The 12,757-nt window shown below is 63.9% G+C and overlaps 2 protein-coding genes across 6 annotated transcripts in view; both read right to left on the bottom strand.

Annotated features, from left to right (window-relative positions):
* Nucleotides 1-4: 4 nt before the first annotated feature.
* Nucleotides 5-4,704, bottom strand: LOC146431847 (acylamino-acid-releasing enzyme-like). 2 transcript variants are annotated; one of them, XM_085072976.1, is made up of 22 exons: nt 4,635-4,704; nt 3,867-3,996; nt 3,640-3,766; nt 3,462-3,555; nt 3,292-3,367; nt 3,054-3,217; nt 2,844-2,981; nt 2,663-2,754; nt 2,510-2,550; nt 2,312-2,433; nt 2,096-2,156; nt 1,930-2,027; nt 1,798-1,849; nt 1,625-1,713; nt 1,372-1,510; nt 1,211-1,294; nt 1,057-1,137; nt 872-960; nt 579-769; nt 398-500; nt 224-330; nt 5-155 (listed from the first exon to the last, which is right to left on the bottom strand). In XM_085072976.1, the coding sequence occupies exons 1-22, from the start codon at nt 4,644-4,646 to the stop codon at nt 50-52; spliced, it is 2,196 nt and encodes a 731-aa protein (XP_084929102.1). In that variant the 5' UTR covers nt 4,647-4,704; the 3' UTR covers nt 5-49. The 2 variants fall into 2 exon arrangements, with proteins under 2 accessions (XP_084929102.1, XP_084929101.1); XM_085072975.1 differs by having other exon boundaries at nt 3,867-4,017; nt 4,635-4,661.
* Nucleotides 4,705-5,354: 650 nt separating this feature from the next.
* BSN (bassoon presynaptic cytomatrix protein) overlaps nt 5,355-12,757 on the bottom strand; it is an 89,429-nt gene continuing 82,026 nt past the window's right edge. For 3 of the 4 annotated variants that reach the window (XM_085072949.1, XM_085072951.1, XM_085072953.1), the window contains 7 exons: nt 10,139-12,251; nt 9,102-9,838; nt 8,648-8,741; nt 8,376-8,519; nt 8,142-8,196; nt 7,959-8,055; nt 5,355-7,490 (listed from right to left, as the gene is read on the bottom strand). In XM_085072949.1, coding sequence (XP_084929075.1) covers nt 8,156-8,196; nt 8,376-8,519; nt 8,648-8,741; nt 9,102-9,838; nt 10,139-12,251 — 3,129 coding nt within the window. In that variant the 3' untranslated portion in view covers nt 5,355-7,490; nt 7,959-8,055; nt 8,142-8,155. The remainder of the gene's footprint in view (nt 7,491-7,958; nt 8,056-8,141; nt 8,197-8,375; nt 8,520-8,647; nt 8,742-9,101; nt 9,839-10,138; nt 12,252-12,757) is intronic. The other variant, XM_085072950.1, reaches the window with a different exon arrangement.

Here is a 12,757-nt window from a genome sequence, read left to right as displayed (position 1 = left end):
GGGGTGCTGAGCTACATCGTTTATTGGGGGTTAGCAGCAGGGCAGTCCCTTAGCACTGCAGGTGCTTGAGCAGCCACAGTGCCATGTTCATGAAGCCATCAGCTTCGGCTTCGACACCAGCCAGCGCGTGGTTGTTCCCTGGGTACCAGAGCAGCCTAGAAGGGAAATAGGGATTAGTGTTGTGTCCACACCCCACAACTCAAGCCCCCAGCACTCCACTCACCGTGTGGGCATTCCCCGGGCCTTGAGGGCACGGTAATACTCCAGCCCCTGCTTGGGGGGCACACGCCTGTCATCCTCCCCAAGCATTAGCAGCACAGGTGCACGGACCTGCAGGAGTAGCACAGCCTCAGCACTGGCACTGCTGCTGGGGACAGGGATGGGGACAGGGACATACCCGGTCAACATAGCGCATGGGTGACTTGTGCAGCATCTCTGTCCACTGGGCTGGGTCTGGCAGGGCATCAGGTTTGTAGGGAAGCCCTGTCTCTGTCAGGCACCTGCAGGCAAGATAGTTGGGGGCATGTGTGTGGCCGGGATGTCAGGGAGCCTGGGAGGCTGGGGGTAGCAGTACTCACCAGTCTGGGATGTCAGTGCTGGCCACCATGGAGGCGATGTTCACCACGGGGTTGCGGACCACACAGGCGTGGTAGGTGTCAGGGAACTGCCCGATGAGGTGGCACGCCAGGAAGCCCCCATGCGAGCCACCGACCAGTGCCACCCGGCTGGCATCCAGTGTCTCCTCCTGCAGCACCCGCTCCACGCAGAACTGCCGCCATGGAGAACGTACACTGAGCAGGCAGGCACACTTTCCCTACTTGGGGCACCCGCAGGAGCACAGGGTGCTCCAGGACCATGTTCCAGGCCGTACCTGCACATCACGTACGTCCTGCGTGCCCACGTTGCCTGGCAGGGAGGCCACGCTGTCCTGGCCAAATCCCAGCGAGCCACGGTAATTCACTGCATGGGGAGCAGAGTCAGAGCACTTCCTTCTTCGTGCCCCCACCCTGGCCCCTCCATGGGTGCTGTGTCACCCAGAGCCCTGGTGTCACTCACCCAGCAGCACAGCAAAGCCCACGCGGCACAGCGCTGCTGGGTACAGCATCCACCCGGCCGTGAAGACGGAGTGGGGACCCCCTGCAAAGGGTAAAGGCAAAGAGGGTGTGACGCTGCCTGGCTGGGGTACAGTGGGGTGGGGACAAGCTCTTACCATGGGGCATTACGACCAAGGGGGGCTTCTGAGCTGTGGGACCCTCGCTTGGGCGCATCAGGATGGCATCAAAGTCCAGGCCCCCTGTGGAGGCAGGGAGGGGGGTGTCAGGGATCAGTGAAGGTGGTGGAGCACAACCTGACCCCACCTTGGGCACTCACCATACTGGGGGTGCTCCTGCTCTGGTGGGGGCTGCAGGGTGCGGATGTTCCAGCTGATACCAGGCACAGGGGGTGCATCCTGCAGGCAGATCCACTGTGTCTGTGCCTCATGGCCAGCGGTGGGCAGGATGGCCACTTTCTGTGCAGGGAGAGGAGTCAGTACCCATGCCAAGGGGCTGGTGGGCACTGGGGAGAGGGGTCAGTGCCTGTGCCAAGGGACTGGTGGGCACTGGGGAGGTGGAAGTGACTTTACCAACATGGCGGGGCAGCTAGGGGTGGAGAACCTGGCCACCAAGAGGTCCCGGTTGATGGTAAGGACAGACCAGCTTCCCTGGGGGGCATCTGGGGAGGAGGGGGGTCAGACCTGCAGGTCTGACTCTCTCCCCACCCCTGGCACCAGCATGGCCCCATTGGCCCGTCACTCACCAGCTGTCAGCGAGGTGGTGGTGCCTGTCGCTGTGTCCACCACAAACACATCCTAGGGGCACAAGAGCAGAGTCCAGTGGAGCCCTGACCCAGCCAGGCCCCCATATGTCCCCTGCCACCCCTCATTCTCACCTGCTGGCTGCGCTGGGCTGTGTCCAGTAGGATCCTGCGGCTGTCAGCCGCCCAGCACATTCCTGGCAGTGCACCACAGTAGATTCCCGGGAAGGAACCTGTGATGAGATTGGTGGCACTCAGCACCTCCCTGAGTCCTCCCCAACACCCCCAGAGCTGTACTCACCCCATGCTTGCCGTGGCACAGTGTCCAGCACCGTGCTGGTGTGTTTGGTGTACCAGTCATACTGCGGGGGAGACGGCACAGGTCAAATTTTGCAGGGTCTCAGCCTGCCTGCCCCCACAGGGAAGGGGCACCACCGCCCTCCTGTCAGCTCCCACCCCAAGACAGACACTCTGGCACCTCCCTGGTGCCTGCCAGTGTCCCCCTGGTGCTGTTTACCATGCGGAGGCGGCTGCACTGCTGGTGGGGACCCAGCACGTTGTTCTCCAAGTAGACGATGCGGCAGCAATCGGGACTGAGTCGCGGTGACCACACAGCCCTGGTGTCCTCAGACAGCAGCTCTGCACAGGCACGAAGGGATAGTGAGGGGCTGCAGGGAGCTGGGGCACCAGCAGGGTCAGGGTGTGTGCCACTCACCACATTTTCCGCCTGTCAGGTCCACGTAGAAGAGCGCTGACCTACCAGCACATAGGGGTGTCACAGCAGGGCCGGGAGGCCAGGCTGTGGGGTGGGTGCCCTGCAGGGTCTTACCAGCAGGGCTGGGTTATGGGGTGCCCTGTGGGGACTCACCGGCGGTTCGTGCAGTGCCGCAGCCCCAGGCGGAAGGGCTCGTGCCACCAGCCCACGAACACCACGCCGGTGTCCTCAGGTGACCAGAAAGCCTGTGGGGACAGGGGAGATAAAGCAGCTTAAAATGCTGCTGGTTCCCAACACCTCCCTTCTCTGGTTCCCTGTAGCTCCCCATCCTGACCTGGCCGGGAGAGAGGTGCTCCGGGATGCCCTCCAGCACCGAGATGCTGTTGCCCTCGATGTCCAGCACGCAGAGGACAGGCACACTGCGGGTGCTCAGCGTCTCCCCCCAGTTGTCTTGGTACACGAACTGCTCTCCCTGTGGCATAGCCCGGTCAGCCCCACAGCCACACAGCCAGCCCCCATCTGACCCAGGGTGGGGCGGCCCCACCTTGACAGCTGCTTCCTCCTTCTTGGGGTGCCCCGTGTCCTCGTCAGACGTGCCCAGCTCGGGGGCTTTGCTCTGGAAGAAGGACTCAGCCTTGGGACGCTTCTTCTCCGCCACATAGAGCAGGTGGGTCTCCGAGTGAGACCAGGCAAGGCACCCAAACTGGTCTGCAGGGGCAGGTCAGCAACGGCCATCCTGTCCCCTAGAACCCCACATTCCCTAGCATCCCCCAGCCCCTCACCATCATCATAGACGCTGCCATGCTTGTCCAGCGCTGTCAGGTCGATACTCTTCACCTTGCGGTTCTGATCCCAGACCTGGGGACAGAGATGCCAGGGCAGCCCCAAGACACAGTGTGGATGCAGCCCCGAGCCCCAGTGAGTATCCATTTTGCCCCAGACCCCTCCTTACCTCCAGGAATTGCTTCTCCTTCTCCTTCTCCTTGCCAGGGACCTTGCGCAGGACGGCCTTCAGTGTCCCACTGGGGGACTCACGGCTCAGCAGCCTGTGTGTGAGTGGGTGGGTGTCCATCAGCCTCTCACTATCAGCACCCCAAGGGACCCCGTGTGGGGAGCAGGATGGGACTCACTCGCCCTTGATTTCAGAGCAGGTGCCAGCGGGCCCTGAGTAGACAATGGAGGCTCCATCGTGGAAGATGAGGTACTGACGGCAGAACTTGATGTTCTCAGCCCTTGCCAGGTCTCGCTGTGACCACTCTGCGGGAAGCAGGGTGAGGACACCAGCTGCATTCCCACCGAGCAGGCAGGGACTCCCCGGACCCCTCGGGGTCCCCCCCAGTCCTCCCCACCCCCGTACCAGTGTAGAGGCTGCAGTACTTGCCCCCGTACTGAGTGGTGAGGTCGGGGCCGAGGCAGGCGCTGCTGAGTCCCGGGTGCTGGCTCAGCTCTCGGTACAGCTCCGACAGCTCCTCCGCACGTGGCTGTACCTGCGGGACCCGCCGGGGTGGCTGGAGGGGTGGGGACGTGTGGGGCGAAGGGTGGAGGGCACGAACCGGGGAGTGATGTGGCACAGGGGGCACTTACTGGGGCACCAGTATAGATGGAGGGGATTTTGGGGGGTACTGGGGGCAGCACTTGCAGTGAGGAGCTGGGGCAGCTATCGGGGTACATGGGGGGAGGAGGGTAGAGGGGTTAGTGCAAGACTGGGGCAGTACTTGGGGTGCAGAGCCAGGGCATTACTGGCGTGCCAGGGACCAGGAGGGCACTAGAGGGCAGATTATGGGGTGTGGGGGGGGATCAGGAGGGTACTGGGGCAGTTCCTGGGGTACCAGTCGGTACCAGGATACTGGGTGCGGGTCCTGGGGTGCAAGGGGCACCTAGGAGGGTCCTGGGGACAGTTATTGGGGTCTATGGGGGGAATAGAAGGCTACCGCGGCAGTTCCCGGGGTGTGCCGAGCCGCAGAGTCAGCGGAGCAGCGGGGTCGGGGGATACCGGGCTCGCCGGGCGGGGCGGGGTCAGTGCGGGGGACGGGGATCCCGGGGGCGGGAGGGGAAAGAGGGGAGGCGGCGGGACAAGGTGGGGTGTCCCGGGGCTCTGACGTCACTCCTCCCCCCAGCCCCTCACCGGCGGCTCCATGTCCTCGCGGCAGGGGGCGGGACCAGCGCCGGCACTTCCGGGATGGGGCGGGGCCGCCGGCCTGCGGCACCTGCCATTGGCTGCGGCTCTCGGGACACCGCGCGCGTTGAGGCGCCCTCCCGTGGGCACGGGCGGCGCTGCAGCCGCAGGCTCTGGGATCCCCCGCGCCCCCGACGTGTGCCGGCGACCAACCCCCGACACCGAATTGCCCGCGGGGCCCCTCTGAGGCCGCAGCCGGAGGACAAGCCGCGGCCCCGTAGCCTCTGGATCGCCCCGGGGTGGCTTACCCACCAGGTGGCTGCAGAACAGGGGCTCCATGCGCAGGACCGGGGGGAACGGGCCCTTGGGGGGGCACAGGGATCCCCAGCCCAGCTGCCTGGGAGGGTGGGGCCATTGGGGGCCCATGGGACCCAACAGCCTGGTCGGGGGGTGGAATTTGGCCCTTGGTGCCCACAGCGGCCCCCATCCCAGCAGCCCAGCCAACGGGGATTGGGCCCTTGGGAGCCCAGCGGACCCAGCAGCCCGGTCAGGGAGGGGAGATCGGGTTCTTGATGCCCACAGGGACCCCCATCCCAGCAGCCCAGGTGTGGGTGGCAGAGCTCAACAGTGCTTGGTGACAACTAGACCCATTCCAGTCACCCCCACCATGCCAGGGGTCCCGTCCCCCCACCTCCACACTGCAGGCAGGCAAGAATCGGGGCTAGTCCGTGGTTTGTGTCAAGTCCTTTTTATTCTGTTCCCACAGAAACACCTGGTGAGGGGGCAGCTTCTGGGAGGGAGTCACGACACAGCGGCGGGGGTGGTACGGCACGGTACGGCACGGTACGGCACGGTACGGGGTCACTACGGGTGGCACAGAGCACAGCAGACACGCACACCGTCACAATGTTCAGAGGGAGCGCACCCGGCATCGCACTTACCGCTGGAAACGGCGCCCAGCCGCGCTCGGCCCTCGGTCTTTGCATCCCCCCGTCCCCCCGCCCTGTCCAGCAGATTGCCACAACTCGGGCTGGGGGCCCGGCCCGGCGGGGGGGTCTGCGTGCCCCCGGTCCTGGCAGGCACGAAGGCAAGGTGGCGGATGTGCTCGGGCGGCGAGATTGGCCCCGGCGGGGGTCTCGGTCCCGCGTGCGATTTACACACTGTACAAGTATTTACAGCGCGAGGAGTGGCGGGGCCGGCGGCCCGCGGGAGGCACCCTCAGGCTCTGCACTTGTCATCGGCGGGGAGAGGCGCTGGCTGTGCGCGGGGCCGGGGCTCTCCTCCGTGGGGCTGCCCCCGGGATCGTCACACTGATTCCCCCGTCCCTCAGCCGCCGGCCTGCCCCCAGCCTTGGGCACCGGCAGAGCTCCCGGCGAGGGACTTGCCGCAGAGCGTGGGCTTCCCGCGGCAGCCGGGTCCTCGATCACAAGTGCATAAATCTGCTAAGAGCTTTCAGTACAGCGATGGACTGATGGAGAAGAAAAAAAGAAAAGTCCAGGCAAAGAACAGCAAGCACTGAAAGGCGGGTGGAACCGTGCAGAGAAGTAGCAAGCCATGCTCTACGACGGGACAGACGGTCACGGGCGCTAGGGCTGCCCTTTGGCAAAGTGGCCCTCCGTGGGTCGAACATGCCACGAATTCATACGCACGGGTGGTCGGTACAGAATAGTTCTCGGGTCGCTCGGCGGCACGCTTTGCGATGGAACCCTTAGGCGCGACATTGAACTGATTAGCTATTCACAGGTCTTGTTCTGGAGTCGTGTTATTTCGTTGCATAGAACATCAGGCGGGTGAGCGGGCGGCTGCCCCCCGCCACGGGGGTGCCGGCGGGGCGCTGCCAGCGCGGGGAGGCGGCGGGGCGCGGGCGAGCCCCCTCTTCGGGCTGCCTCCCCCCGGGAATCCCCTCCTGGCAGGGCGAGTGGGCTTTGGCCGCCGGCCGCTGCACCGGCCGTCCCCGCAAAATGGCTTGAGAAGGACTTGGATTGCACAGTAAAAGGAAGGATACTGCCGGAGGCAAAGCTCTCCTGATCTTGTTCCACGGGATTTGTGCTCTTTTGTAGCCTCCTGCACTCTATTGCTTCTACAGACGACAGCCCGTGTGCTAACTCATCGCACAAAGCAAAGAGGGAAGAGGATTTGGTATAAACTTTAGAAAAATAAAACCCCGAAACCAAAAGAAAATGAACCCAAAGAAACCGAGAAAAAAAAGGACCCCCCCTGACGACGCCCCGTGCCTCCCCCCACCCCCCGGTGCGGATGAGGTATACACAGAAATCAAAGTGGGATGATTAAGGCTGTTCTTGAAAGAAAAGGGGTGCCCGGCGGCAGGCGCGCTGGCTGCGTGGCGAGGGCGAGCGCGGCCCTTTCAATGCTTCCAATGGCTTCGGGACACGCGCCCCGCCGGCCGCGCCGCCTGTCAGAGTCCTATGGCCTCGTATTTCGGTAGTGAAACAGTGTTAGGTCCTAGCTGACGCACTCCGGGGCTCCCCGGCGGGGCTGGGAGCGGCCGCAGTGCAGGGGGCGCGGGGACGGCCCCGGCGGGGCAGGTGGGGTCGGGAAGGAGGAGTGGCGCCCACGGCGCCCAGCCCTCGGCTCGCGGGGGGGAAAAACCTATGAAGAGGCCAGAGCTGGGGTTCAGAGGGAGCAACTCTGCGTATAATCTTGAGAAAGGGCCGCAGCCCACCTACGGGGCCTGACCCGACGGTCCGGATCAGGCCCATCCCCTCGGGGCAGCTGCTGGGGCTCGCCGTGTGCCGTGCCGGAGCTCCTCGCCAGGCGTGGGGGGCACCCGCCCCGGGGCGTCCGCCGGGCCCCTGCTCGGCCGCCGTTTGGTCCAGCATCCAGGGATCGCCCTGCTTTCAAAAGCTTGCGAGAGACAAGAGGGAGATGCGTTAGTCCGAGCAGCCCCTCCCTGCGGAAGGGACCCCACTGAGCAGCAGCGCGGGCCCGAGCGAAAGGGCCCCAGAGAGCCAAGAAGCACTGCCGGCGGAGCAGCTGCTGCCGCCCCCGCCCGCCCCCGCCCTGGACGGGCTCCCGGAGCAGAGCCTGGGCTGCCCAAACCTTCCCTGGAAAACCCAGGGTCTGCACCAGAGCTGCCCAGACTGGGGACCAAGGCCAAGCCCCCATGCTTTGGCTTGGGGCCTGCACGTGGGGATGAAGATGAAATGAGTGGCCCAGCAGGATGGGGATGGTGCACTACATCTTTCCCAGCCTGGGGACTGGGAGTGTGGCAAGGCAGGGCTCAGCAGGTGCCCAGGGGACAGTGGTGCTGCTGGAACCTCAGGGCTGGCATGGCAAAGGGGACTTAGGTGCAGGTGTGCCCTCCACACTCACCGTTATACTCAGAGTCTGGCGCCGCGTGCTGAATTCATTGGCTTCTTCATAGGTTTTTCCACTGCAACGACTCAATCTTCACTCACTTCCCAAACTCCTGCAGTGGGAGGGAGGAGAGGGGCATCAGGCACGGCTGGGGCAGGGAGAGCCCATGGCACAGCGCTTGGTGCTGGCTGCACTCACCTTGTGCCGTTCTCTCACCAGAACGAAGTGAACTTCTTACCGAAAGCTGACACCGCTGTGGGGGAACCAGGAGAGGTCAGTATGGCATAGTGACCCTGGCCCTCCACCGCCCTAGACCCCAAACTGGGAGCATCACATCCCACTAGCTACACCCAGCCATTCCCAAGGTGCTAGATTCTGTCTTGATGCAGAAGAGCATCACCACCCTGTCCCCATCCTGGGAGCAGGTCTCACCTTCAGTTAGTTTGCCTGCTTGTTCTGCTGCCCCCCCTGGCAGGATTTTGGAGAAGACGCTCTCTCCTTCCCCACCAGGCTGCCCTGTGGCCATGCCCGCGGGACCACGTGGCCCGGCCGCCCTCGGACCGGCCTTGCTGTCTGCTGGGGGACAAACGAAGCCACTGTTAGCAAGGGACAGGCCCAGCTGTGGGAGCTCGGCTGAGCTTCGGGGTGCCAGGCAGCTGACATGAGGGGAGACAGATGGCACAGTACCAGTGGGGCTCACTGACCTGCTGCTCCCAGGGGCTGTGCTGATGGCGCTCTCCCCGGCTGCTGTGGCACTTTTGCTGCAGGTTTGGACGTGTCCGTTGGCTCTGCTTTCGTCTGGACAGGGGAAAACAGCTCTCAGGACTCACCCTCCCAGTAGAGCATCCTCTACTGGTGCTCTACTGGTGGTCCAGGCCAGGCGGGACACTGAAGCCCCTAAACACTGCTCCAAAACCCCAAAAGAGGCAGCAAGGGATCCAGGACATACTGAAGTCTCCTCCTGGGTCCCCTGGAGGGGATGGCAGCTCCCATAGCACCGAGGGGCGGCTGTAGTGGGTATATGAGTGGGATACACTTTGCCCCATGGCTCCCATCCCCAACCCTTCCCCTGCCAGCCCCTGGCCACAGCCAACTGTGCCAATCCCAGGTGGAGCTGTGGGGTCAGGAGGCAGCCTGGCCAGCCAAGCCCATACTTACAGCCGGTGGTGGATGTCCGCCCGGCTGTGCGTGGAGTGTGGCCGGTGCCTTCCCTGCTGCCTGGGCCGGTCCTGGCTGCTGCTGTGGTGGCCGGGATGAGGGGGGTCCCTGTGTCCTGCCCCTGGTCTCGGGCTGTGCTGAGCTTGCTGGCTGGGCAGCCTGGCGTGCTGCTGGCTGCTGCCGTGCTGCCGGCTGCCCTGCCTGCTGCTGCCTGGCCGCAGGCTGCTGTGGGTGCGTGAGGGTCTCCGACTTCGGCGCTGGCGTGGCCGGCCCGTGCGGCTGGGAAGGTTTCTGTGCCTTGGGGGTCTCAGTGCCATGGTGGTGAGCAGCAGAGCGGGATGACGGGGCATACTCAGCAGAGCTGGGGCCATAAGGCGCACGGGACTCGGGCTGCTGCGCCTTCTTGGTGCTGGCTGAAGGCCCATGGCCACGGGGCTCATGGCGGCCAGACTCTCGTGGGTGCTGCTTTGCCGAGCGGCGTGGGGGCTCATCGCTGGCATGCCGGGAGGACCCAGCGTGCCGATCATACTCCCTGTGGTGCCGGTGCTCGCGGTGCTGGGGGTAGTCATCGTGCTGCCACGGGTCTTCATCGGGGGGCTCGTCATAATCGTGGTAGGTGTGCTTAACTGGGGGTCTCTTCTGCGAGGAAGAGTGGCCACCGTAGTGCCTGACCCTCTCTGCCCGCGCCTCCCTGGGCTTATCAAACCAGTCTGTCTCCTCCTGACCCAAATGATAGGCTTCGGAAACCAAAAACAAACCACAGTCAATCTCTCGCTCGAGGCTGCGCGGGCGGAAGCCATGCAATGAGTGGGAGGGGCAAGCAGCAGGCACGCGCGCGGGGGACAGCACGTGCCTGGGGATGGGACGCGGCGTGGCAGGGCACCGTGCAGGACCAGCTAACACTGAACACCCAGGGCAGGGGGAGGAAGGCACATGTCAAGCAAACTGAGGCGGTGAGAGTGTCTCTGCGTACGAGCAGACGGGCATGCCCCGAGGAAGTGCCATGCTCTGGGGTGGTCACCATGGGGAGCCGTTACCTTCGCTGTCCGAGACAACGCAATGGGCATCATCCATGCCGTAGCCCTCCTCGTGCTTGTACGAGTGACTCCTTGGCACATCTTTGATGTGCTTTTGCACATCAGGCAACGAGTGGCTGGAGCAGAACTGGGAGCAGGGGTCCCCCGCTGACTGGGGGCCCGGCCCTCCCGCAGTGCGTGACCCCCCCATTGACCTCCCCATGGGGCTGACGGGGCTCTCCTCCTCCGAGGGCTGTGAGCGCATGGGCGCCCGCCCACGGCTCTGGCTCATGCTGAGGGACGAGGGCTTGGAGCTGACTTTCTGGGAGCGCTCCATGCTCTCCCGCTCATAGGACTTGCTCCGGCTGCCCATCTCCCGGCTGGAGGACTTTTCCACCCCATAGCCAGAGGAGCGGGTTCTGCTGGAAGAGTAGACCCGTTCCTCCTCATCCACCAGATCCCGGCTGGAGACACCGTAGTACTTCTGCTGCTCATAGACGTTCTTCTTCAGGCCATAGGTGATCTCCTCTTGCAGCTTCTTGGCCCTGGAGGCCACATTGCTACTGCCAATCGAGGTGGTTGTTGAGTAGGAGGCCAGGTCTGACTCCACATCTTTGGCTTCTTCAATGGGGGAGAACTTGGAGATCTTTTGCTCCATGCCCTGCTTCCTGTGTTTACTGCGCTTGGAGGAGATGACAGCAGGTGCCAGGTTTTTGGATGAATGCTTCGGTAGTGGTGTGCCAGAGCCATGCTTGTCCATCCGTGAGGAGTGCCGGTACTCGCTGTCCCCGTAGTAGTAGCTTGAGCTGGTGGAGCTTCCTGACACCCTGCCATTACTTTCTGTGCCCCGGTAGTAGCTGTTCTTCCCACGATGGTCGGGGCCATGGTGATCATAGATGTCCTCCTCAGACTCCTCCTCAGCTTTGCTGTAGCAACAGGGACGGCTGGAGCTCTCAGTGTCCCCTAGATCACTCTTCTCTCTACTGTGGCGGCTGTCAGTGCCTGTGCCCACTGGCTCTGCTTTCTGCCCATCCACTGCTGGACTCTCTTTGGTGAGCTCGCTGATGTCCTCAATCATCACATAGTTACGGGGAATATTCTGCTCCAGACTGGTGTAGAGGGACTCAGAAGAGTAGCTGGCTGAGGGGCCTGGTGCCGTGCTGGTTCTCTCGGCTGGCCGGGTCTCAGGCGCCTTGTACTGCTCGTAGCCACCGCTTGCCGGTGCAGTGCTGAAGGTGACATCGGGCGTGGCGGAGGAACTGGTGGCCGCACCGATGACCTCGTAGTTGGTGGGGATCTTCTGTTCCAGGTCGGCCAGAGAGGTCTGCCTTGGTTTCTGGTGCCCGCCAGCTATGTCTGCTGGGCTCTGGTAAAGGGTGGGTTGTGCTGCTGGCACGGTGGCTGCCCCAGCAAAGGCGCTCGGGGCTTGGTAGGGGTTTTGTGGCTGGAAGCCTGGCTGGGCTGGGGTGCCCAGGTCTGGGTATGTGGTGCCTGGGGCCGGGAAGGCACCGGGTGTGGTGAAGGTGGGCAGTGGGGCTGCCGACAAGCCATCCTGTGAGGTGCTGGCTGTGGGGTACTGGGGATGCTGCAGGCGTGGTGGCGGGAAGGCGGCGGGGCCCTGCGGGGCAGGGTACGGGTAAGCGCCATAGGAGGCAGCGGCAGCGGCGGTGTAGTCGGGGTACTGCCCGGCAGGGCGCAGGCCGGCGCTGTCGTAGGCAGCAAGGCGCAGGCTGTGCAGCTCGCTGTCCGACAGGTAGTCGCGGCGATCCCCAGGGTAGCGCAGGTAGGGGTGGTCCCGCCCACCAACCCGATCCTTCAACAGTGACTCCTTGCGTTGGGTGATGCCCAGCTCCAGGTACTTCAGCTTGGCGTCGATCTCCTTCTCCTCCTCGTCTAGCTCTGCCTGCTTCTTCCGCAGCTTGGTGGCCTCGTGTTCCACCAGCCTCAGGTCACGGTCCAGCTCCTTCAGCAGGCTGGCCTTGGTGACAGGCGCGGTGGCCTTGGGGGCCAGGCTGCTCAGGTAGAGCTGGGAGGCAGCTGGGCTCGCCAGGGGGACGTGGGGCTCCTCAGGTGGTGGGCTGGGCAGTGTCCGCTTCACCTTGCGTGCCAGCGAGCTTGACTGCAGTCCCCCCACCTGCAAAGCCAAGGGAACACCTGGTGAGGGGGGCAGGTAGGTGTCCCCCCACATCTCACCCCACAGCTCCTCCTGTGCTTCAGGGGTTGGGGTAAGGCGTCCCGCTGTGCACGTGTTCCCCCATGCACTGAGAAAGCGGCGTTTATGTAAAAGCGCAATAAATAGGATGGAAGTAACAGGCAGGGCACTTTCTGTGAGTAATTACCGGGGGTGGCAGCCGGCCAAGTGCTGAGCTGGCCACGTGCATACCCTCTGCTGCAAAAAATGCTTTCTGTCCACAGGCACTTGGCAGAGGGACTTGGGAGAATGCCTAGGGGTGCTGCTGCCCCAGGAATTGCCCCGGGACTCTTGGGTGGGCACTTGGCTGCCCAAGACAACCTCGGTGCGTGGGGACAAAAGTGTGAGCAAGAGCCTAAATGGAGCCATGCAAGTGGTGGCTCCTTGAGAGAGAAGGGGGACCCATGTGGAGCAGGGGACAGCCCTGATGCTGCCAACCTGCAGCATCT

This window comes from Lichenostomus cassidix, chromosome 12 (genome assembly GCF_008360975.1).
Source record: "Lichenostomus cassidix isolate B80296 chromosome 12, HeHo_3.0, whole genome shotgun sequence".
Taxonomy (NCBI): domain Eukaryota; kingdom Metazoa; phylum Chordata; class Aves; order Passeriformes; family Meliphagidae; genus Lichenostomus; species Lichenostomus cassidix.
The sequence above is the reverse complement of the archived record's forward strand: the minus strand, read 5'-3'. Positions and strand labels throughout refer to the sequence as shown.

Excerpts from the sequence above, each read along its gene's own strand:
- LOC146431847 (XM_085072975.1), bottom strand. Across the intron at positions 3,767-3,866 it reads GTACTGCAGCCTCTACACTG|AGTGGTCACAGCGAGACCTG; the intron begins GTACGGGGGTGG and ends TGCTTCCCGCAG. Across the intron at positions 2,551-2,662 it reads CGGCACTGCACGAACCGCCG|GTCAGCGCTCTTCTACGTGG; the intron begins GTGAGTCCCCAC and ends ATGTGCTGGTAG.